At 40.9% G+C, this 25,790-nt stretch overlaps 1 protein-coding gene across 2 annotated transcripts; it reads left to right on the plus strand.

Annotated features, from left to right (window-relative positions):
• The first annotated feature begins 210 nt into the window (after positions 1-210).
• Positions 211-24,215, plus strand: asap3 (ArfGAP with SH3 domain, ankyrin repeat and PH domain 3). 2 transcript variants are annotated; one of them, XM_040042531.1, is made up of 26 exons: positions 211-649; positions 5,220-5,292; positions 7,711-7,856; positions 9,214-9,288; positions 10,101-10,150; positions 11,181-11,304; positions 12,275-12,360; positions 12,615-12,690; positions 13,603-13,689; positions 13,938-14,047; positions 14,710-14,779; positions 14,902-14,989; positions 15,347-15,395; positions 17,780-17,946; positions 18,044-18,177; positions 18,283-18,374; positions 18,509-18,689; positions 19,617-19,702; positions 19,810-19,925; positions 20,007-20,074; positions 20,877-20,984; positions 21,162-21,369; positions 21,497-21,782; positions 21,876-22,092; positions 22,277-22,408; positions 22,715-24,215. In XM_040042531.1, exons 1-26 carry the CDS (start codon positions 524-526, stop codon positions 22,787-22,789), a joined length of 3,030 nt encoding a protein of 1,009 aa, XP_039898465.1. In that variant the 5' UTR covers positions 211-523; the 3' UTR covers positions 22,790-24,215. The 2 variants fall into 2 exon arrangements, with proteins under 2 accessions (XP_039898465.1, XP_039898466.1); XM_040042532.1 differs by having other exon boundaries at positions 22,277-22,404.
• Positions 24,216-25,790: the final 1,575 nt, after the last annotated feature.

Here is a 25,790-nt window from a genome sequence, read left to right on the forward strand (position 1 = left end):
TCCATTGAAATTCTTCTCCTTAAGTTAAGTCTGTGAAGGAGGAATTCTGCATCCATGGCGACCGGACTATAGTTTGCATAGAAATGAGAAGTATTAATGAAAGAGGTGGTGACAAGAACACACACACACACACACACGCTTTTCTCTCTGTTTCTGGTTTGCCAGAAAGCACAAACATTCCCACGTGACGGTGGAGTTTGCTCCCTCCCTCACTGAATGCGCTCAGTAGCGCGCTGGTGCACCTTCACGCGCACACGTCCTCGGAGTCGCTCGGGACTTGCAAAGTCTAGTTTGACTCAACTTTCCACCTTAAAGACTTTGTTCAAAGGAAATAAAACTCAGAGGAATACGGTGTTTTTTTTTTTATTATATATTTTTTCAGTTTCCGCAAAGGAAGGAGGGAGTGACCGTACTGTTTCCCTTCTTCTTCTTCTTCTTCCACTTCAAATGGGACTTACATGCGCGCGTGTAACTTTGCCTCACTTTTCTCTTCACTGACTGTCGGACCCGCTTCGCCCGAAACATGCCGGAGCGAATAAGCGTTTCGGACTTTGTGATCCTGACAAACGAGGATTTGTCTTCTCCGGGGACTTCAACGTTTCAGTCTAAAATGAGCGACTGCCGGAGCACCGTTTCAGCCGTGGAGGAGGTGAGAGTTGTGGAAGGGGGAGGTGTGTGCAGAAGACATACACCTTTGTTGTTTACCTGACGTTTTACCCCTACCTGTAGCTTGTTTTTTTAAACTCAAGCTTTAATTTTTTTTTTTTTGTAACACAGTTTGCACGTGAGCACAGGTTTCAGCAGTAAACTTGCGGTCTTTCACGGACCGGTAATTTATTTCCAAAAGGTATAGAACCTACAAATGCAAAGTGCTGTGGCTTTGTGTCGGAAAAAGCGGGACTGTCAGTGTATTCATTTTGGAATTTCATGGTTCCCAGTTTAGGACATGGGAGTAGGGTATGTTTTCTGAAATGTGCAAATTGATGGGTGCTGCACTTGTACAGGACAGGCTTAGAGTGCGTATATGATCTGTTCAGTATAAACCCCAGTGTCTGATTCAGCAAATAAGTGAAGGTTACATGAGGTTACAGTGTTTATGTCGTCGGTCTAGTGGGAGTCAGAGTGGTGGGACACTAACAGAACACACACGACACAGAAACATGCCTGAGTCACACAGAGTGATGGATTGTGTTTGTAAGGGTAAGCATGCACACATGCCCATAGCTGCAAGCAAGTCTGTCTGCATGCCCCTCTTCATAACTAGTACTTTGAAGACTTGTTTAAGGCTTCTCTGTGTGCACATTGGTGTTTTGTTTGAAATCTCTTCTCTCAAAGCTCCTTGCGCAAACGAGGAAGCAGAGGGAGCCCACTATGAACTTGGCCATAAAACAAATATTCCAAATGTGCATGTCAATACTTCCTTGTCTGTATTCTTTGTGACTAAACCTTGTGGATTAGGGTTCTGCTGCGGTCCATATGGATTTGTGTTTTTGGTTAGAGTCACATCAGTCTGAATCACTGCTCCTAGCCTGGATATCTTGATGCCCACCTCTAATAAGAGGAAACCTCACCATAGCCTGAGAGAGATGAAGGATGTTCTTTAGGAGTTCCTTGGCTTGAAAGTGAGACTAAGTGGAGACTTTAGAATAAAGAAGAGCATTTTAAACAGCTGTGTGATGCATTTAACTTGGGCTCATGTCCTTATTTATCAGCATGACACGCTGGAAAATACATGGCTGGAATTGCTGTTTAGGGAGGGTCATGCTGGAATTCTACACATGTGAACACAACCAGATGTAAGGGCAGTTATTTCTTTTCATAGATGCTCAGATTATAGTTATCATGTTCGGTCAGCTCATCCAGGACTAGGTTGATTAGTGGCAGGAGTAAACCACAAGAAGAAAAGCAGAAGTAAAAAGTTTCACTTTCTTTAGCAATAGGCAACAGTAGGTCATGTCATTCCCAGACATGCTTTTAAGAATCAATCTAATCTTGATCAATTGGTTGATGTGTTGAAATGTTAACACTTTGTAACTTTTCCCAGTGATAAGTGTAATCATCATGCCAAACTGAATGTGGTGATTACAGATCATATATCAGTCAAGTCATCCAATGTTAAAGTCTACTCACACACCCGTACAGTGGGAATACACAGCCATAGATAATGAAGCAAAGTAACTGTAAGTGACACTACACATGCATTGTTGGTCTATTTCAGCTGAATGGTGGGCTGTCTCTAAAGTTTTTGCGCGCTCTTTCTCACATTTATCACATTTAGTTCATCAAAAGCAACCTGTTTCACTGACCTGCCTCAGCTTGTTTCCACTGTTTATTGCCATCTGCCAACCAACTCACCAGAGGAAACTCCAGCAACTCCCATCTCCAGTCTCCTCTAAATCACTTTCCCACTTCTTGACTATGGCGTCACATAACGGAACACACCCGCACCGCCTTTTAATTAATGAACTAACATTTAGGGAGTGGACCCGACCGGGAAGGCCTGTGGTTTGTAAACAACACCGTCCGATGAGGCAGAGTGTCTGTTAAGTCTAGATTGCTGGCTCATTAAAGCTATTTCTGGTGACGTGTAGGTGGAGTGTCGTAAGTGTAGTTCATTTAAACCAGGGCCCGCGAGAGGAGCATAAACAATATGTAGCTTCAAATAGTTTGGGCTTTGAAGAGTTATTGTTCAAATACAATGAAGGCATTTTAATGTCTGTGTCATGTCTTTGTTATGCAATGTTTTTTTTTTTTTTAGTCTCACAGTGAAAACCTGTTGTTTCAACGCAGACAGTGACAGGTTAAATGCATATTGTGACATCATTTGGGACTGTACACGACAGTGAAACGCAGACTATCATATGCTGGGTGAAGGCTTACTCATCTGTTTGGCTTTGTCACACACCGTGAGAAAATTAAACCAACGCAGTTTCTCAATGTATTTTCTGAAAAGTGTACCAATACACTTGCTGGCACTTTATTAGGTACACCTTTCTAGTATTAGATTGAATCCCATTCAGAAGTGCCTTAATTCATTGTGGCATCGATTCTACAAGTTACTGGAAACATTCCTCAGAGATTTTGTCTATATTACCACCACAACATCGTAGTTGTTTTTACAGATTTGTTAGCTGTATTTCCACGGTGTTCATCTCTGTTTTACCACACCTTGAAGTTGCTCTGTGGGATTAAGATCTGGTGACTATGGAGGCCCTTTAAGCGTCACAATCAAAAAAGCATTTTGATATGATTTGAGTATTGTGAGGTGGCACGCCATCCTGCTGGAAGCAGGCATCAGAAGATGGATACACTGTGGTGATAAAGGAATGGACATGGTCAGCATTGCTGAGCATTGTTTAAATGCCAAAGTATCCTTTGGCATTTAAACAATGCTCAGTTGGTAGTAAGGGGGAGAATATAGGTCAAAAAATATCTACCACACCGTTACACTGCCAAAGACTTGAAGTGTTGATACAAGACAGGATGGATCCATGCTTGCATGTTCAGACCCCACTATTCACATTTCATAGCCAAAATCAAGACTCATCAGACCAGGAAATTTTTTTTCCAGTCTTGTGTTGTCCGTTTTGATGAAACTGTGTGAAATTGTAACCTCAGTTTGCTGTTCTTAGCTGACAGGAGTGGCACCCGGTGTAGTCTTCTGCTGTTGTAGCTAGGGCTGCCACAAACGATTATTTTGATAGTCGACTAGTCACCGATTATTTATGCGATTAGTCGACTAATCAGATCATCATCCACTGGACGTAAAACTACAGCTTATTGCACCAGCAGCATCTGCTCTTATATAACTATCATTAGCTTACAGCTTTAAGCTTTTAAGGTGCTAACTAAAAATAAAGACAAGATGATAGTTTATTCAATTTTAATGAAATTTGCAGATTGTTTCGGTAAAGTTTAATAAACTCCTTGCTATCTAAAATATAACAGGACACCGGAGTATATTCTCCAGCATCTCACACTTCTGATAATCAGCTGTCTGCTTTACGTTTATTCAGCTGTGTAAAAACTATAACTTTAATCTCAGCCAAACCGATTTACTCAGGAACAAATAAAATACTAAAAAAAAAAAAAAAAAAAAAGCCAAACAACAACATTTTTAATTTATCTAAGTGACTCATATATATTTAACCTGAGTCGCGAAAGACGGCGGTGGGTTTGAAAACAATTTGCCGGGAGTCCGGTGTTCTCACGGCGCTAGTGACCTAGCCCCCAGCTAGCTATCGAGCTAGTGGGTAACAGACGTCTCCGAAAACGTCGGAGCGCTTTTGAAAATATGTGGTGTCCTGATAAACTGAGCCGATATTTGAGGTTTACACAGCTACATTCTCGCCTGAAAATATGTTAAACGTTTATTTTGTGACCCAGAAAGAATAATAAGAGTAATATTAAAACTAACTAGCTACCGCCATTGTTGGAAAACTAAGCTGGGCCGCCGCTATGAATTCTGGGACACAGCTGCTTCTTCTTCTTCGGGGTTTAACGGCAGCTGGCATCCTTGTACATGCAGTGCTGCCATCTTCTGTTTCAGTCCGTTATTACACTCTTAAATCCTGCTACTTCTGCGTCTTTTGCGATCTTACAAAGCTTCAAACGACACGTCGACTATTAAATCAGTCGTCGACGATTTTGATAGTCGACGTAATCGTGACTAGTCGACAAATCGTGGCAGCCCTAGTTGTAGCCCATCTGTTTCAAGATTCAACATGCTGGGCATTCTTAGATGCTCTTCTGCTTACTTGGCTAAAAGGAATGGTTATTTGAATTAAATTTGCCTTCCTATGTCATCGAAGCAGTCAGTCTGACATCAACGAGGCATTTTCACCCAGAGAACAGCTGCTCATTGGATGTTGGTTGGTGATGATTGTCGTATGGGTGGGAAAATCACAGTAGATCAACAGTTTTGAATTAGCCAGACCAGGCAACAGCAATTAAGCAAAGTTCACATGAACTTAAATCAGTTTTCTTCCTCATTCTGGTGCTCAGTTTGAACTTAAGCAGGTCACGTTAATGATGTCTACATCCCTAAATTGACTAGGTTGCTGCCATGTAATTGGCGTAGCAAATATAAAACTTATAAAACTGGCGTAGCAAACAAACTGATGTAACAGAGAATTCAGTAAGCATACTTTTTGCTGTAAATGTTGAGTTACTGCAAGTGCAAACATCCTTATCTCTTCCTGATTTCTCTTTCTTTGCAGTCTCTGGAGACAGACCACATAGCCCTGCAGAGAATGAAGAAAACAATCAAAGCTATACACACTTCTGGAATCTGTAAGTACCAGCGTGTCACATGCAATTCTCATTCACTCAGTAGATTATGAGTTAAAGAAAACAATTCTACCTGCACTTATTACTTAGAAAAGTCCCCTTAGTTCTCTTTTTTTTGTACATGAAAAAGGTGATACCGGAGAAAATGCAACAGAAGCACAATAAATTAGCTTACACAAGCTGTAGTTGCACATAAGTTTGTATTTAAAGTGCTACAGTGCAAAAGGGAGCAACAGAAATGGGAAGAAAGTAGGGTAATTTAAAAACAAAATCCCCAGATAATGATTTCCATCTATACAGAAAGTAAAATAACCCATCTCTCGCTAGCCAGCTGTCAAGTAAAGGTCAACCTCTATTTTGACTGTATGATCTGCTTTGCGCATAGGGGAGCCTTCAGTTCAATTCAGTTTTATTTATGCAGCGCCACGACAACAGTCACAGCAACATTTCCTTACGTTGTAAGGTAAAAACCCTACAATATTAGAAAGAAACCCCAACAAACACGTGATCCCTTAAGGGTGAGCACCTGGCGACAGTGGGAAGGAAAAACTCCCCTTTAACAGGAAGAAAACTTCCAATAGAGCAAGGCTCAGTGAGGGGCAGGTATCTACCACAAGCAGCTGGGGGGCGAAGGGGAAAAAGAAAAGAGCAGTGACACACTATGAGAGAAAGAACCAGAGTTTAATAATTACTAATGACCCTTAACATAATTTCTGCTACGGATGACGTCATCCGACTTGTGTTTAAGAGTGAGGCCCCCTATTCTGGCACCCAGGGATGATGTTTATTTAAACAACACACTCTATTGTTATGGACTGTGTATGCGTTGGATTCTGTGTTTAAAGTAAATGGCTTTGGTGGTTTCGGCAACTACAAGGCGCCCTCTTCATTGACCTCAGTATCCACAAGGTCACCAAGTGAGTGCTTTCTGAGTTTGTGTGTGTGTGTGTGTGTTGTGTAGATTTATGTCACTGTAGCTTGCCGCAGAGCTGTCAGATGTGGGCATGAATAACACATTAATGCTCACCTCAAAAATGTGTTGGAGAAACAGAGAAAATGCTTAACATGTCCCGAGTTTGTTTTTCTAAAGTTTGCTTGCAAGCCTTGCTTCCCATTTTAAGGCATCGGCTTGTACTTTTTAGTAAAATGAGTCAGCAGGCTAGCTGCACAGAGTTAGGCAACCAGATTTATTCAGCTGTGCTATAGCATCTATAAAGAAATATTTCATTATTGTTTGCTTTGTCTAGTTTTTGTCTCTCTAAGTGGAATCATTACGGTTAGTTCCAGTAATCCGAGGCTGGGAGGCCCTTCCCTTTCACTCATTATGCTATTGAACCTATTTAACAGTCCTGATGTTAGTTGTGGACCAACAGTGTGACTCACAATGATAAAAAGCCTGACTCCCACCCCTCCCCCGTGCTGGTTTGATGCTCTGTTACTGTGTCATGTATTTGCAAATTAAGAGATTCTTTTATTTCTTTCTCTATTCCCATAAGTACTCAGCACTTGTTTATGCCAAGATGCTGTGGCCTGTGAGTCTGTGTGTGTTCTAGTAGAGCAGTGAAAAAGCAGAGTTGCCCCGGTGGTATCTGGCAGTTAAAGGTCAGCTGTAACGTCATCCTTTGAGCTATGCAGCGACTCAGCTGTTTGTTATTTAATAGTTGCACGTATGTTTATTGTAATAATTTTTCTTTTCAGCGGCCATGCAGCCACAAACTCTGCAGTTTTCATGCAAACCCCTAGATCTCATCTCCTCCATCCCGCAGTTTGTCTGCATTCCTTCCTTAATTCACAATTTTTCTGTCAGACAAAATGTTCCATTTCTGCTTTTCAGCCAGTGTTAGCCTGTCTCCCATCTGCAGTCAGTTTACCATTTTATATTTGTCTTGAAGTGGAAGTGGAGCAGAAACTTGCTGTGCTTCCTCCCCATGTCTACTTCTGTCTGTTTAGTCAGCTCTGGGTGCCTCTACAGATGTCAGGTCCACGTTATAAGGAGCCCATATTTGTTGATTTACATCCAAGATTTCCTAGCTTGCATTATAACGTGTGTTTGTTCATCTTCTTTCAAAAAAAACCTGTAGAATGAAACCTTGTTTTATACTACGTAAGCAAAAGTCGTGCCCAGATTCTTCTCCATCAGCACTTGTTCATAAATATTCAACAGACCGAGAGCTTACAAAAGTCATGGCCTTTAAGAAAGGGACCTATAAGCCTCTTGGACAAACATGAATTTCTATGTGTTCTACTCCTCCTCCTCCACTGGGTGTAAACCAGTGCTAATTTGTCCCACATGCTCGCCTTGTTAAACTATTCCCAAGACAACAAGTCAGTCTGCCTTTGTCAGATTTTCTGTGCCTGTAAATTACTCTGAGTCACTCCTTACGGTCTGTATCAATACTTAATCTGTGTGTTGTTTTTCAGCACATGTGGACAGCAAGGAGCAGTATATTGAGCTGCTGGAGAACTTGGGAAATAGCCACCTGACTCAGGACAACAATGAAGTCTCTACAGGGTTCCTCAACTTGGCTGTGTTCACCAGAGAGGTCACATCCCTCTTCAAAAATCTGGTGGGTTAAAAAGGACAAAAGATGGGAATACAAGGGAAAGGAGACATTTGCTTAAATTCTGCTGCTTTTACTAGAGTTGAAATCATTTACACTAGGTGCATAGAACTAGGACTAAGGAAGACATGGCTCTAATATACACAAATATTTATATAATCAGAGAATTTTCAAAGGAAATGTGCCAAATTTCCTTTGTTGTTCCCCATAAGCACATATGTGTGCTCACATACTTACATGTTGCATGAACGAAGGTGGTTTTTAACAGCTGAATACTTGGGCTTTTTGTTTGAGGCAGTCCAGAACCCTCCCTCTGATAGTTTCTTTGGTGATGATAATTCATCCCAGACCTCTACGTGTGAGTCAGCACACACACACACACACACACACTTAACATGTGTCTGTCAGGGCCTCACAGGGGCGACTACAGCTTACAGATGTTAAAGGAAGTGGGCCCAAAAGCCTAAAAGGAGGGTGATTTAAGGAGTCGTACTGCAAAAAACTGCCTGAGCATGTCCCTTAATGCCTCGTTTGAGTGTTAGTGTACGTGCCCCACTATCTCAGTGTGGGTATAAACATGAATCCATTGATCCATGTCATCTGTCCATTTGTTGACATTGGAAGCCGGAATTTCCCTGTGTAAGAACTCTATGTGTTATCTATCGGTTACCCCAGTGTTTGGCTGCCAACCAAAACAAACTTGCCACTCTTCAGGCTGCTGTGTCAATATATCAAGGTTAGCTCTAGAGTCGGCTCAAGGATGTGGTTGGACATTATTTATGTTAAGAGCAGGGTTCGGCTTGGTTGTAATTCACCAGAAGCCATAAAAATAAAATCTAGATGATAGTTATCTGGGGATGTGTATCGGTGAGTCATGATGAATGTATGTTGCCATGCATGCCAAAATACTCATGTGATGTACTTAGATGGAGGAACTGGTTGTATTACAGTAAAAGCGACTTGTTGGGGTTATACAGGTTGTTTTGTGATTCATTCTTCCCAAATCCACAATGGCGTTAATCTAAACCTCATCCAAATCTCAAATGAATCTCACTTTACTTTATACAAACACTTCATCTAGAGTCATTGCATCATCCTCCAACTTGGATTCGAGCATTGTAGTGGTGCAGTGTTTTGTTTTTGATGACTCGTTAGTTCAGAATAACAATATCACCGCGCTTGTGAGTTATCAATTTCTCATTCCCAGAAATGCTCGTATAGACAGTCAGAGTGCGTAAAACTCAATGTGGGTGCATCTGTTTCTGCTTATACTACGGCAGCTAAAGGTCATCTGTGGCATTTTACGAAATATTTTTCCATTCTTCACTGATTTTTTTTCTTTTTGTTCTCTTACATGCTTCAGGTACAAAACCTTAACAACATCATGGCGTTTCCTCTGGAAAATGTGCTGAAGTCTGAGCTTCGGGACAGCAGATTGGTGAGTCTGGATTTTATTACTAATAAATGAAATGCTCATTTAATTACTGCAACCTAAACTGGTTCACGTGTGATAAAGTTTTATCGTTATTGTTTACCTCGCAACAGATATGTGGATTGTAATCCCTTTTTTGAAAAAAGAAATGCACATTTTTGTCAAATATGTGAGGATAGATGTTTAGATGTTACAGTTCACACAGAAATCTTCCTATGAGCCAACCGAAAGCCTCGAGATGACTTTATATAGTCAAGATGCAGTGCTTTGTATCTGAGGAGGTTCTGTTTGTGTATGGGATATCACTGTCTGGAAGAATGATTCAACTATTGCAGTGTAAACTTTATTTTAGGGCAGATTTCCTCTGGCAGAAGTTGTATTCACTTAAATGTTGACCCCACTAAAGTATTCTTTAATATAAGATTATTTATCCAAATGAAATAGTAAGAGTTTGTTACGTTCCAGCACAGAACTTACCCGTCTTGCCAAGTATTTAACCTTTTGATTTGCCATGCTAACAGACTAGTGAGTAATAACCAGCCAGTGCTTCTGCAATCTCCCATCTCTGCCCTGTCTTTTAAACAGCTGACTCTGCAACTGAATATTGCTTCATTATAACTGTGAAAGAAGGCACAATGCCCCTGAAATCCTGTTCATCCAGATAGCAGACTAGCCGACTAATTGCATCACAGTGTGTTACCTGTCTCGCTCCACCCGCTTGAGCAATAACCAGGAAGAGCTGTAAAGTACAGTTATTACTGTGTGTAATGCAATGGGGATATATTATTAATCGTTTTCTCTCCTCTCCCCTCAAACAGGAGCTCAAGAAACACATGGAGAAGAGCTGGAAGGATTATGATGTAAAAATGTAATTATCCATACTCTGTCCATACTGTTACTTCACATTCATCTGTAAGAGTCAGACTGCAGTAGAGTTCTTCATCATTGGCTCATTGTTTTCCTGAGAGTAAACAACCTTTTAAAAGCTGCACTGTAGATATGATGTAGTAATGCCATAGCCTCATGTGACATTTTGATTTGTGCGATGATAACGGCGCCGTGAAATGAAAATGTTTGTATGTCAGAGGCTGTAATTGTATCTGGCTTGCTCGTAATGCCAATGCAAGCCGGTAATCTTGGAGTGCAGCCTCATGCCTTTTTAATAGGATGGCTAATCCACGTATAGCCCTCTGTGTCCTTGTCCTCTGCATTGCAGCAACTTCAGCAAAAGTAACGTTTGTTTCACATTAATTAACTCCAGCTCTATTGCCTCTTCATATGCAGTTTTAGTTGCCATTGTCTGATGTTAGCAGATAAACACGATATATACACTCATTTCCAGCAAGTGTTTTTCTAGTGAATTTGCAAAATAATGCAGACACGAGGGTTCACAAAGTGTAAATGCTCATAAATTCATAGCCACTTGCACAGGCCTCACATTGATGCATGACAGAAATATAGATGAAGATGGTGACGAATGTGTTTGTTTCAAAAGCTTCATGTATTATATTTCCTTCTCATGTGGGGTTTAGGAATTTGTGTGGCAGCACAAGTTAATAAGATAATGATTCATATCCCAAGGTCATTTCCAGTTACTTTAAAAAGAAATCAAGCCGAAGCATTTGCACTTTACAGCCGTTATTTGATTTCAATCCAGCTCTGGTTCAAAGTGTTTTATAATGCTGTAAGGAGATTAAATTTCATCCAACTTCCTCGCTCGACATGAGAAAGGGAAGCATGATGGTGGAGTTTGTGATGGAGTAAAAGCTGCACATGTTCATACAGATGGAGCTGATCAGATTTAGCTTTTGTGACAAACATCGTGTGTGCAAGTAAAGACGGAAAACCTTCTTTATGTCTTCTTTTCATTCTTTCTTCCATTCCCTTCCCCCCTCCAGAGTGAAGCTAGAGAAGGAGAGGAGGGAAAAGAACAGGCAGCTGGGACTGATCAGGACAGAGGGATCAGATGGAGCGGAGGACATGGAGAGAGAGAGACGGATCTTCCAGCTGCAAATGTGTGAGGTGGGGAATTGGTGCCAGTCAAAATACCATACTCCAGACTCCGTTGGCATACCTGAGCTGGACTTCATTTACTTTACCAGGGTGGTCTGCTTATGTGGATTACATATTCTATTCATGGTGGACACTGGTGGTCACTCCTTTTTGTGTCTCTTCAATCCAATTCCTTTGATGGAAAAATATATTTCATTAGACTTAAACATGAGCATAGTTATTGAGTCTCAAAACTGAATTTCAGAATAGGTGGTGTCCTATAGATTAGCATACAAAGAAAATTCAGAAGCAGGTAATTGTGCATCATCATGCATAATCAATCACCAGATTGGGGGAAATGGGTGAAAAATGCACTTGTGGTGTAGTCCTAACTGAGTTTGGTGGTGCACATGCAGCTGGAGAAAAGCCTGAGGAAAAGAAATAGTCTTATCTTGACTGAGACCAGCTGTGGAGACAAAGAGGAGAGGCAGGGGAAGATGAAATTTTCACTTGTTGCAGCTCACCCCAAACCCTATCTATTAATCTTTCTTTCCACCTACATATATGTAAACTCAGTCAATCACACAACATGTCACGTGAATGAGCAACACAGAGCTGTTTCAGGTAGACTGTGATGGACGAATCCAGATGAAGGTTTTATGGGGCAAAGAGTCGAGTACAATGTAGTCATTCAATCCACACAGAGCTAAAACCCCATCGCTTGCACTCAAAGTCTCTCTCTCTTTTTTTTTTTTTTACATTTCATCATTACATACTGTGAATTTGTGTGTTTTTTGTTTATCAATAAAGACTCTTTACACTCGAGCTGTACAGTTAAAATATGCAGTAAACACATTAAAGGTGTGCACTCAAGGGTGGAATTTAAGCTACTGAAAAACGGTAGCGTCATGCTTCGCTGCATGTTTTTACAGACCCATCGGTCCTTTCTATGGAGAGTGGTTTCAGAGGTGTTTTTAACTGTCTGTTTTTATTCTTTTAGTACCTTTTGAAGATCCAGGAGCTGAAGGTGCGTCAGGGTCCTGATCTTCTCCAGAGCCTCATCAAATATTTCCAGGCTCAGCTGAGGTCAGTATCTCAGCTGGCATCTACTTTCACAGATATGTTGAGTTTTAAGGGATTCTGCACAGCAGTCGGTCTTTGCAAAGCCTGTTGCGGTTCTTGTTAACCATTTACACTTTTTATTCCTACCTAGGCTTTTTTTTTTAATGTGGGAGTGAAACTGTTGTTACAGTTCCAGCATGTGGTGTTTTAGTTGGTGTGAAATCAGATGTTTAAACTAAAGTAGCTTGACTCAGCATTTGTTCTTTTTCTGATCTCAGTTTCTTTCAGGATGGGCTGAAGGCTGCAGAGAATCTCTCTCCCTTTATCGAGAAGCTTGCTTCATCTATTCACACGGTACACATGAAAGCAGCTCTGCGTTTTTCACTCCTCCTGGATTATATGCATGTTTTTTCTTACCCAGTGTTGCTGTAATTTTAAAAGAATATTTGATTGCACTAAGAGGTCAAAATATGCACATACCCCACATATTGATGTTATCATTCTAACAGACTACTTTTCTTCATTCATTTATGTTTGGGAGGAAAATACTGTGCACATATAGAATTTTACAGTAAAACCCTGTGTTATGTTTCAGCATCTACTTTTTCAATGTTGGTCTTTCGCAACAGCCAACCCCCTCTTCACTGAATCCACAAGCAGCGACTGTTTAAAGGAGTCTCTTCCCAGAAATGTTTGCCCTGGTTTCCAATAGATGGAAATGAATGTATCATTCATTTTCATACTTTCCTTAGTACACATCTATTTCTCCAACCGCTTTAACTGGGTTTCTGCCTGCGCACTATTTGCCGTGCTCCATTTTTCTGGTTGGAGCTGCTGGAAACAGACTGTTAACTGTGATACTGGAAACGTTAGAGGTTTTTCTGGTTCTTCATGGGCAGAACACAGAGCCGTTCAGACATGCCAGACCTCAGTCTCGGGAAGGAAATTCAGATAGAATCTGTGTCATGGTTCTCCAGGAAAACAAAATACTTAAACTTCCCAGTTAAACTGGCCTGTGTTGCTTGTGAGTGTGGTCATTCTGCTTCTTAATTCAAAATGAAAAACCTCAGAAGACTACACACCCAAATACTGAACTCTGTTCTACATCATTTAGATCGTTACACAAAGCTGTGTGTTGTCTTTCCACACCCAGAACAAATGAAAAAAAAAAAAACATGTTTGTGATCAAGTGAACATATTCTCTTCTTCCAACTTTTTTTCTTCTTTTTTTTTTTAGTAAAAATATTTTCATGGTGTGTTTTGTAGGTTCGCTTAGACCAAGATGAAGAGGTAAAACAACTCACACAGTTGAGGGATTCTCTTAGATCACTTCTACAAGTGGAGGGCAAAGAGGTATGTTTATTTATGTTAGAGTCTTTATTTATGTCTGGTAAGTTAGCTTACTGTAGACCTTTTAATTTGTCTGTGTAAAACCAATATCAGCGCTATAAAAAGCCCAGGTGCACTGGCTTTAAGTTTCCTGCGGATTACAACAGTAGTGTTTTGCCACCGTTGTTATTGTATTGCTTTGAATTTTTATAATCTGGACAACTGGTTTGAAGCTTTAAAGTTAAATCCTTAAATCACTGTTTATATTCCAGGAGTACCTCAACAGGAAAAACTCTGGCAATGGGTATAGCATTCACCAACCGCAGGGAAACAAGAAGTACGGAACGGAGAAATCCGGTTTCCTGCTTAAGAAGAGTGACGGGTGTGTAAAGGCATTAGCTGGTGTCATGTATGAAGTTGGAACACAAGCATTTTGCAGGAATCGCAAGTACATACAGAATAAGAAGAATGGGGTAAACGGTGCTCACTAACATTGTAAAAGACAGAAATGATCTCAGCTGGGTGAAAATTAAGTAAATATGGCACAGAGAAAGAAAGGCTAATGCAAACTTTATCTGCCCCAGCTGGTCTTCATTATTGTGAGATGAACATTCAAGCAGGGGCCCCTCCTGTGGAACTTATTGGCAGACTGGCTAGCTAGCTGATCCAACATTTGCGTCATGCGCATGCACGAACAGACACACACACACAGTCCTAGATTAGTGTGTGATAAAGAGAGGGGATGTGGTTCAGTAGGGCAAATAGGAGGCTTTGGGGGGAGTAAACTTTTCTCAGGCCACTGACAAAAAACAGAACATGTTCTTTAGCAGTTTTACCTGATTCAATCAAGATGACGAAAACAGTACTGTGAATAGGAATAATCTGGGCCAGCAGAGTGTATCTAATGGTATCTGTTAACACGGCTTTCACTTAATGCACTGCACACATCATACAGAGAGTTAATAAATATATTCTTCATGTATTTGATTGTTTTTTTTAATAATAATTGGCCTTTTTCTTCTTCATTTGCGTTTCATCTCAAAGGATAAGGAAGGTTTGGCAGAAGAGAAAGTGTGGAGTCAAATTCGGCTGCCTGACTATTTCCCACAGTACGGTGAGGACTCATGATTGATACTGTGCTTTTAGACAATAAATACCACATGAGGTAAACTGTCAGCAGGGAATACAGCAAATATGTGAGCAAATACATACTGATACAAATGTGTTTGTCTTCAGATCAATCGACCCCCAGCCAAGCTGAACCTGCTGACCTGCCAGGTGCGACCGAACCCCGAGGACAGGAGGACCTTTGACCTTGTCACTCGTAGGTTTATTTTTAACTTTTGACCTTCAAGCTTTCCCCTCAACATATGATCATTACAGACTGTAAACAGTCATCTGCAGCACAGATGACTTGGAAACTTGCCTCTTTGGTCCTCACATTTGAAATCAGGATCTGAGACATTTCATTTTGGTGTAAATGGCAGACATTCCCAGTGATTAATATGAAGTGCTGCGCGGTAAAACAGAGGTGGTTGTGTGCTTCACGCTTGTTTTATGCCATGTCTAGTTGCGCAAGCTTTATATTGACTGTTGTCTTTCAAGCCTCTCTGCTCCAATTTCTACTGTGTAATTTCGTTTTCAAGATAATATTTAACTTTTGTTTTTTCCCTCTCGATAGATAACCGGACATATCATTTCCAGGCAGAAGACGAGCAGGAATGTTTGATGTAAGCTTTGAAAGTGATGTAGGCTGCATGCTGGTATTTTTTTCTGTTTTCTCATTATAAAGCAAGTTGTTGCATGTCATACCCTTTTTATGTCAGTGGAGTTACAGTGGGGCAAAAAAGTATTTAGTCAGCCACCGATTGTGCAAGTTCCCCCACCTAAAATGATGACAGAGGTCAGTAATTTGCACCAGAGGTACACTTCAACTGTGAGAGACAGAATGTGAAAAAAAAATCCATGAATCCACATGGTAGGATTTGTAAAGAATTTATTCGTAAATCAGGGTGGAAAATAAGTATTTGGTCAATAACAAAAATACAACTCAATACTTTGTAACATAACCTTTGTTGGCAATAACAGAGGTCAAACGTTTACTATAGGTCTTTACCAGGTTTGCACACACAGTAGCTGGTATTTTGGCCCATTCCTCCATGCAGATCTTCTCGAGAGCAGTGATGTTTTGGGGCTGTCGCCGAGCAACACGGACTTTCAACTCCCGCCACAGATTTTCTATGGGGTTGAGGTCTGGAGACTGGCTAGGCCACTCCAGGACTTTCAAATGCTTCTTACGGAGCCACTCCTTTGTTGCCCGGGCGGTGTGTTTTGGATCATTGTCATGTTGGGAGACCCAGCCTCGTTTCATCTTCAAAGTTCTCACTGATGGAAGGAGGTTTTGGCTCAAAATCTCACGATACATGGCCCCATTCATTCTGTCCTTAACACGGATCAGTCGTCCTGTCCCCTTGGCAAAAAAACAGCCCCATAGCATGATGTTTCCACCCCCATGCTTCACAGTAGGTATGGTGTTCTTGGGATGCAACTCAGTATTCTTCTTCCTCCAAACACGACGAGTTGAGTTTATACCAAAAAGTTCTACTTTGGTTTCATCTGACCACATGACATTCTCCCAATCCTCTGCTGTATCATCCATGTGCTCTCTGGCAAACTTCAGACGGGCCTGGACATGCACTGGCTTCAGCAGCGGAACACGTCTGGCACTGCGGGATTTGATTCCCTGCCGTTGTAGTGTGTTACTGATGGTGACCTTTGTTACTTTGGTCCCAGCTCTCTGCAGGTCATTCACCAGGTCCCCCCGTGTGGTTCTGGGATCTTTGCTCACCGTTCTCATGATCATTTTGACCCCACGGGATGAGATCTTGCGTGGAGCCCCAGATCGAGGGAGATTATCAGTGGTCTTGTATGTCTTCCATTTTCTGATGATTGCTCCCACAGTTGATTTTTTCACACCGAGCTGCTTGCCTATTGTAGATTCACTCTTCCCAGTCTGGTGCAGGTCTACAATACTTTTCCTGGTGTCCTTCGAAAGCTCTTTGGTCTTGGCCATGGCGGAGTTTGGAGTCTGACTGTTTGAGGCTGTGGACAGGTGTCTTTTATACAGATGATGAGTTCAAACAGGTGCCATTCATACAGGTAACGAGTGGAGGACAGAAAAGCTTCTTACAGAAGACGTTACAAGTCTGTGAGAGCCAGAGATTTTCCTTGTTTGAGGTGACCAAATACTTATTTTCCACCCTAATTTACGAATAAATTCTTTACAAATCCTACCATGTGAATTCATGGATTTTTTTTTCACATTCTGTCTCTCACAGTTGAAGTGTACCTCTGGTGCAAATTACTGACCTCTGTCATCATTTTAAGTGGGGGAACTTGCACAATCGGTGGCTGACTAAATACTTTTTTGCCCCACTGTATGTATAAGAAAGAATCTTTGCAATGTACACATGAACAGCCAGGACTCCAGTCAGAGACAATAAATCGTTCCTGTAAGGAAAGGGTTAAACATGTTTTCATGAAACAAGAAACGCTATAATTTGACGGCTCATGCAGTAAAGAACAAGCTGAGCTGACAATTTACAAAAAGTAAGACAAACTAAATGATGCAGAAAGACTGTTTGAGTCTGACAGAAACCTAGTCTGTTCTGGGTGGGAATTTTCTTGGTAGCCACAGGCAGCAAGCAGGGGAACTTTGTGTGTTCTGATGTGGTTTTGGATGGGATTGCAAGTGGGGTTCTTCGTCTGCTGTCCTTCCCTTCTGTGTGGGCCTCCAGGCAGTTTCTTTGATGTGATGAGCTATGTAAGTTTAGGGGTGCAATAACAAATGGTTTAAATGGAAAAGTACCCGAGCTTCAGAAATGATAGATGTGAGAATCACAATAACTCTAGATGGATTAAAGTTGAATTAGTCATAATTCAACAACAAAAAACATGCATAAAAAATAGTTTAGCATTTTTTGATGTTTTAGTGAAAGAGTCGTCTCGTTTCCCATGGTGCCGCTGACTCTCTGTGGTTTAAACTTCAAAATGAATTGTTACAATATATGAAATTTAATAACAATGTTCTAAATGTATATCGTCTGCACTTTAGTTGGGTGTCCGTGCTGCAGAACAGTAAGGAGGAGGCCCTGAACACAGCGCTGGGTGGGGATCAGCTTCACCTCCAGGACAGTGGGCTTCAGGAACTTTCCAAAGCCATTATTGCTGAGCTTCGACACATGCCTGGCAATGAGGCCTGCGCAGACTGTGGAGCTCCAGGTTGGCCAGTCATTCTTATATATGGTTACAGAAGTACAAGTATGTAATTACATTTGTTTTATGAGCATAATGAATAATCACCAGCTCTGTATCGCAGATCCAACATGGCTGTCGACCAATCTGGGCATCCTGACGTGTATTGAGTGCTCCGGCATCCACAGAGAGCTAGGGGTCCACTACTCCAGGATCCAGTCCCTCACTCTGGACCTACTGAGCACCTCCGAACTACTGGTACTAAATAGACACATGGGAACAGACAGACATTATGCAACAATGTGCTATTCTTTGAAATGTCTTCATGTCACATATTTGTGGATGTATTGTGTGTCACTCCAGCTGGCCGTCAGTATTGGCAACACTCGATTCAATGACATCATGGAGGCAGGGCTTCCAAATGACTCTGTCAAACCATTTCCACAAAGTGACATGTGAGTCTCTGATTTATAATTTAAGTGATCATGAAAATGAGTTATAAATACACACTGCCTTTGACATTAAGAATGGCTTCAACAATGCTAGCTTATTAGTTCATATTATTGAATTGCATTTGCTTAACAACCAGGAATGCCAGGAAGGAATACATTGTGGCAAAGTACGCTGAGCGTCGCTACGTCCTACGCAGAGAAGAAGCAAATCCTAGCCTGCTTTATGAAGCCGTGAGGAGCCGTGACCTCGCTTTGCTTCTGCAGCTCTATGCTGAGAGAGCAGATCTGGCCAAACCACTCACACTCCCCGAAGGACAGGTAAAGATAACTTAAAGCCACAAGTGGATTTCCACACATTCATTTCCTCCAGAAAACTGCCCTGTTAGGGTGGGGAAAGCTTGTAATAAACCCTTATTACGCAGTGACAGATTTAAACTTTTGACATTCCTGCAAATGATGTGCGTTTAGTTTGAATGACAGCTACATCCTGACCGGGTCGTCCATCCAGTTTGTTTACAGGTTTAAAGGGAGAGGTTTTAAAATGTTGCTTTGTTGTTTTTACTTTAGAAAAGTTGACAGAAATAAAGACAGAAATCCACCTAATGTTTACAAAAATATATCTATATGACACAGTGTTCATATAATGCAAGTAAACAGTTGCAGTATTTGAAATACTGTATATTTAAGGTGGGTGGGTCATGAGAGGCCCGCCCATCTCTTTTGACCTTTAATTTAGTCTTTACCCTCCTCTGTTGTCTCTCTCCAACGCCTCGCCTTCAAGTCTTTAATCATATTCTGCCCTCCTGTTATGGACTTCCTAGTCAGCGCATGTGCGCGCGTGCATGTGTGTGTGCTTGTTTGTGTTGGTTGGCTTTCATTTATTATTTCAGCTCTTAGTTCAGAGCTCATGTCTCTGGAGAACAAATAAGCCAGGCTCATTGAATTATGCAGGCTCTTCTGTCTTTCTTCTGCCCCTCCTGTTTGCCCTTCATATAAACAGATAAGGCCTGAAGCTTTTAGCAGTTTTTAACACAACAACATGAAACAGTTGTTGCATGGTCAACCTCTGACTTAAGCTTTAGTGTTATCATATTTGTAAGACTGATTTTTAACATAATGTGCAGCCACTTCAGGTGATTGACTGAAGTAGCTATGCAAAAAAATATGAAAACAATACGTAGTACAGATGGAAGATCTCTTTAAATGTCACCAATTTGACTTTGTTTACCTTTGCTTTCCATTAAGGGACTCAAGGAGACAGCGCTCCATCTTGCTGTGCGTCTGGAGGAAAAAAGCTCTCTGGCACTTGTGGATTTCCTTTGTCAGAACAGGTCAGACATTGATATGTAGCATGTTTTACTTACTTTGCATGGACAGTTTGGTTTTTGCTTTAGTACAGTTTTATGCCATCTATCAAATCTATACATTCATCTTACAGTAACTGTCTGGAGAAGAGAACTGCAGAGGGGAACACGGCCCTTCACTACAGCGTCTTGTATCATAAGCCTGAATCTCTTAAGTTACTCCTCAAAGCGAAGGCAGCGCTTCAAACAGGTACATTTTACTCTGTTAATTGTATTTCTCTTTTGCATAGTGTCACAAGTAGAAAGCCGCTATTTTTTCTTTCTCCTGTAGTGAACTCGGCAGGAGAGACGGCCTTGGATACTGCCAGGAGATTGCAGCATAAACAGTGTGTCGAGCTGGTGAGATCTCACTTCCCCTTTAGCTTTTAAAGTTTTTAATTCATAATACTCAGAACACACACTGGCAGGAAGTAAGTTCAGCTGAGGAATCAAGTTGCAACATTATAATACCTACCAGAAATCCAACTCCAGAAGCAAAATGACCCAATTTCCACAGCTGGAAACACTACCTTGAAATAACTCCCTGTGCAGCAGAGCTCAGCTAGGGAACCCTATCCTCATTGGATCCCAGTGTGTATCATTCATAAACTGGTTTTATTTTCTTACCGGCCATCTGCCCTGCTGAATCAGACCTGCCTTGAGTAACATCCTGTTTGATTGTGAGAAATCTTAAAAAGAATCCTTTGTGGAACCAAAAAAAAAAAAAGTTAGACGAGTAAACTACAAAATTCTTGCATTGCATAATCGGCTGTACAACTTTTAGCTTGCAATGACACACGACTGTTTATGTGGAAGGATGTAGACAGACTCTTTGGACTTTTGGTTTCACTTTGGTGAAAAATGTTGACCCAAGAGTCAAACTTCCCCTTCATGCCTTTTTTCCTGCTAGCTGTATTTTTTGCCTTTAATAACAGCTAACAGAAAAGATTGCAATGTTTACTATTATCAGTAGTAAAAACAAACAAACAAAACTACATTACAGCAAAACGTTAACAAGCAAAATAAAGAGAAGACGACAATCAAGTCAGCACAGGAGTGAAATAAATTAGGTTTGATATAACAAAGTTAACTGATCAAATAAAGTCGTGTGTACTAATGTAGATAGTTAAATATTCTTTTTGTGCTCTTTTGTGTTTTTTAGTTGGAGCTGGCGCAGAGTGGGAAGTTTAACTCTCAGATACACGTAGAGTTCATGTGGGAGACGCAGTCTCAGGAATTCTATGACAGTGAAGATGACCTGGATGAGAGGGTAAATGCCACACACACTAACCATAGGCATTACTGACTTTACCTTAAAGTCAAAGCTTGGCCTTTTTCCTTTCATTTTACATTATCCATTTTGGAAAGTTTATAAATAAAATTAAACGAAGAAAGATGAGGCGGCGCTATAGAAATTAATGTTTTGTTTATTATCTTCTAACTTTAGGTGAGCCCATTACCCAAAAACCGGTCTCCTCTGTCATCAAATGGAGGTGGTGGACACTGGAGTGTCAGTTCTTCCGCTGCTAGTACAAGTAGCAGACCTTGTCAGGCTTACGAGAATATAGAATTTCTATATAAAAATCCACCAGTCAATAGCGCCCCCTCTGGAGCTTCAATGCCTCCGCCACTGCCAGCTAAATCCATCCAAAGAGGTAAACTACGTTATACAGATTCTCTAGATTAAAAATAAATGAATGAGTTATAATGAGTTATTTAAGCCAATGCTAGTTTTATCAATTTACATTGTTGCTCTTGTTCTTCTTCTTTTGCCCTCCACAGGCCGCTCAGACCCACAGATCTCAGCCACATCGCATGAAGGAAACCAAATTCCACGACGCTGCTCGAACCCGTCCTATCACTCATCCAGTCCCCAGATGCAGGCACGACAGAGTCCTCCTTCAGGAAATACAGAAGGCCAAGGTGGGAGACCCCCTAGGTCTCCAAATGGACAAGCAAGCCTGCTCAGGGCGCATAGGCAGACATGGGATGGTCATCTTGGTTTGAGTTCTGGATCTCAAAGTGGTGCCACATCAGGTTTTTCTCAGAATCACATAGGGCCTGTCAGGTGAGGAAGAAGAATGTGAATCTAGCTCCTGTTGTTTTAATACTACACAGTTTAGTGTAATTTGATCTTGTTATTTCTGGGTTATTTTTCCAGTTCGGAGAAGACCACGTCATACCGCCGCACGAGCAGTGGAGGAGGCAGCCAGGGAAAGTGTAGCGTTTTGTCTTCGGCCTGTGTGGGCAGCCAGGAGGATCTGTACTCCACCCCAGGAGGGAATAGTAAAGCCCTTACCCCAGCTACTGCTCCAGTCCCCGCCCCTTCGTCCTCACCTGATTTGACCTGTATCCCACGACCTCGCAGGAATGCTATGGTACAAACGACAAAGACACCTTTTTGTATTATTTTTAAATAAGTTCAAGTTCTCTATGTCACACGCTTCCATTTCAGGAGTTTTTCACTGGGGAAAAAACGCTTAAGAGATTTCACAGTCAGTGTATGAATTTGCTGGTGGCACACTGAGAAGCATAGCTTACAGAAGCATATGTCTTTTCCAGGTTTCTAACAGCAGGCCACATCAGAAGCGCGTCAAGGCTTTGGTGGACTGCCGAGCTGTCAGTTCTGAGCAGCTCGCCTTTTTCAAAGATGAAATTATTGTGGTCACAGCCACTAATGACCCCCACTGGTGGGTAAGTGTAACTACAGATTCATTACGACCTATTTCCCACTCAGTAGCAGCTTTCTGCATGAAAGCCCAGCCATCAGTCTAAGATAAGCTTGTTCATTCACCCACTACATACTTTGTTTCTTTCAGTAGTTTACTCAGGAGTCAATCCAACAGTTATTACTATTTGGCATTTTTGTGGATTTGTATATTTATAAACTCAGAGTAAAGTACAGTAAAATTAATTACCAAAGTTATATAAGTTAAAATAAATTGACTGGAAATAGGACATAGAGGGATTTGATTGACAGACATATATTTTTCCTAACAGACTGGTCACATAGAGGGGGATCCATCCAGGAGTGGGGCCTTTCCTGTAAACTATGTACACAAACTAACAGACTGAAGAGGGAACACAGTATTCTTCAAAATGGCAAAATCAACCATTTGATCCTTGGAAGTTGATCATCACAAGTTGGAATTTATCCAGGAGTGGACTGTATTATTTTTCTTGGATACAACTGGAACTGACAACATTCCCACATAACGATTTCTTGGCAAAGGGATATGTGAACAATGCGACTTTAGGATTTTAAACATTTAGTCATCCCTAGAAGGCAATAACAAGAACTGAAAGCTTTCATGCCACCCTTTCTAAAACCCTAAACAGCTATTAAAAGGAACGTGTTGTGCATTTATTGTCCAATGTTCATTTGACCATTAATTATATATTTGTATAGCAAATGCTGAAGTTGCTTATGCTGATCTAGGACTTGTACATAGAGGCAATATTTACTTGTAGGGCAGAAACCCTGTAAGGCACTTTAAACTCTGAAGGAATCTTCAGAAAAGCTGGCACAGCTGTAAGTGTGTACATAGCCAGCTACTGAATCGGGATGTAGCTTCCCCCCCTTTTCCTTTGTTCTTAATGGAAACCGTTGAACTGTTTGGAATCGCAGTATACTGTGACTTGGATATAAGGTTCAAACCTGCTCAGTGTCTCAGTGCCGCCTTCCCGGGAACCTGCCAGCCAGTCTGCCTCCCGCAGGCGTCTGGACACCCCAAGGAGAGATCAGAAACTTTAGCCCAGCCGTGTTGACTCTCTGCATAGCTCTCTGGCGGCATGGAGAGCAGAGGATCCGGTTTCTTTTGGCTGTAGGCACTATTCTCTGGAGAACATGGAATAACGATGGTGTTAAGAAAAAAAAAAAAAAGACTTCTGTACTACCAGAAAATGGCACTTTAAGAGGGCTTGTTAAGAATAGCATCCTACTGCAGTAATTTGTTCAGTGAACACATCTTTTCATACACACACAGTGGCCTTCAGGATCCTTTAGGAAAGAAAGGATAGGAAAGCAGAGAATGGGAGAGCTTTCACTGCCAGACGTAAATCTTCAAATCTAACACATTTCACAGAATTTAACCCACAACTTCTTGTACATACGTGTCTGAAATGTCTATATATGTGCACTCATCCAGAGTATATAACACCATTTTTACATTTTATGTATCATATGTATTATTACAGATAATCTTACTTCATGTCACGAATTCGATGTCCTCTCATTTGACATCTTTTGTCTTCTGGTGTTTTGTTAGTTGTTAAATGACTGTGGATGGGAGCGGATGGACACAGATGCATAATGTATTCATAAAGCATTCTTTCTCATTAAACTAAAAACTTGTCACAGTTTCTTCTGGCAAATAAATCATGAGAGAAGCAGGTTATCAAAGATGACAACAGTTTACTGCATCTGTAAGTAGGAACTAGCAGATTAGCTAATTTCATTGGGTGTATTTGACACATACACATTAAACTTCTTTAACTCCTGTGATGTCTTTTATACTTTTACATAAGGTCAGATATTTTGGTACCAAGGATGTCATCTACTAATCAGAAGGTTGGTGGTTCGATCCCTGGCTGATTGAGTTATTGTGCCAAACTGTTACTGGGCGAGATTCTGAAGCCCGATTCGCTCTGGATGTGTTAATCAGTGTGCGAGTGATATAAGACATGAGTTGCATAAAGTACTTTGAGTGCTTAAGTGAAGTAGGGAAGTGCTATATACAAACCAGTCCATTTATTTCAACACATTATTAAAAGTTGGTGGAATGGTAACTCGAGACAGCAATCAGGGAGATTAAAATGCACTTTACTGTCTTGTCTCCAGCTGCCTGTGGCTGCGACACAGTATAATCTAGGCTCGACACTGCCAGATTATGAAATGTGTGACTTATAATACTTAAGAATACACTAATCCCTAATAGTCCATATTCTGAAAACCTGAACTCATTTAAGATCTTTAGAGTCTAATATAAGACCTGCAAAAAATTACTTTGTTCTAATCAACAGGTTAAAACCTCTTTTTTTTAAAAAAAAAAAGAATAAATTGAATTTTAATTTTGACATTTGCTTTTCCACCTTTCTTTCTTTTTCCGATATTACCCCTCATTTTATTCTTAAATGACTTCCTACAGCTAAATCTCTTCAGCTGTCTCTCTTGGCGGTATTCTCTACAGTTCTGTGTTATTCCAGCTTCACTTACTCTCCATCCAGATGTTACTTATCCCCAACCCTCTGTCCCAGAGCCAGGGTGACCAAATTCCAACCTGTCACTTACATAACACTTAACTAACAGCCAGGATAATAACTCACTCTACCACATACTAGTCTGTTCTGCTGGCTGAGCAGCCCATGTGTAAACCCATATCCGTTGTCCTGTCTGGCTGTACTAGTACACCCAGAGTATATAAATGTCAGCTGTAAAATATTATTTTCTGAAAACCTTTAAATAACAAACATCCGTTCGCTAATAGGCTTATCTATTTTATCATTACATACACGAATACAAGAATGTACAAATATAATTTAATGTAATACACTGAAATATTATAGGCATCTATAAAATGTGGAGTAAAATTAATGATTCCAAAGCAATTTTTTGTAAATATAATAGGTTTGAATATAAGTTTGCAAACTCTTAAAATTAATAAAATGTAATGGAGATTATACTAACTTCCTAATACTCAAGATAGTGAAATCTGTGTAAAACCCATACACATGTTAATGCTTCTTATTAACTGAGAAGCAGTAAAATCACTGGCTTAAAGTGATATAAGACATACTTGTTTGCGATAATGAGCACTTAGAAGTGGGATATATTTGAGTAATTATGCAATTTCCCTGAACAGAGGGTTATCAAGCTTCCACTTAACTGCATAATGAGCTGAGAAAGGACTCTAATGGACAAGCAAATGGCTAAATGGCACACTCACTGGTAAGACATGCTAAATGTATTTGCTGGATGATGCTTTCACAGTTTGTTCCTTTCTGGCCTGCAGCAGTTACGTCAAAAAAGCAGTTTTCTGCTGACCTGGGCCTACACTGCTGTGAGCTACTGCAAGCT

The sequence above is a fragment of the Simochromis diagramma genome, unplaced genomic scaffold, assembly GCF_900408965.1.
Source record: "Simochromis diagramma unplaced genomic scaffold, fSimDia1.1 OVJJ01000304.1, whole genome shotgun sequence".
NCBI classification, from domain to species: Eukaryota; Metazoa; Chordata; class Actinopteri; order Cichliformes; family Cichlidae; genus Simochromis; species Simochromis diagramma.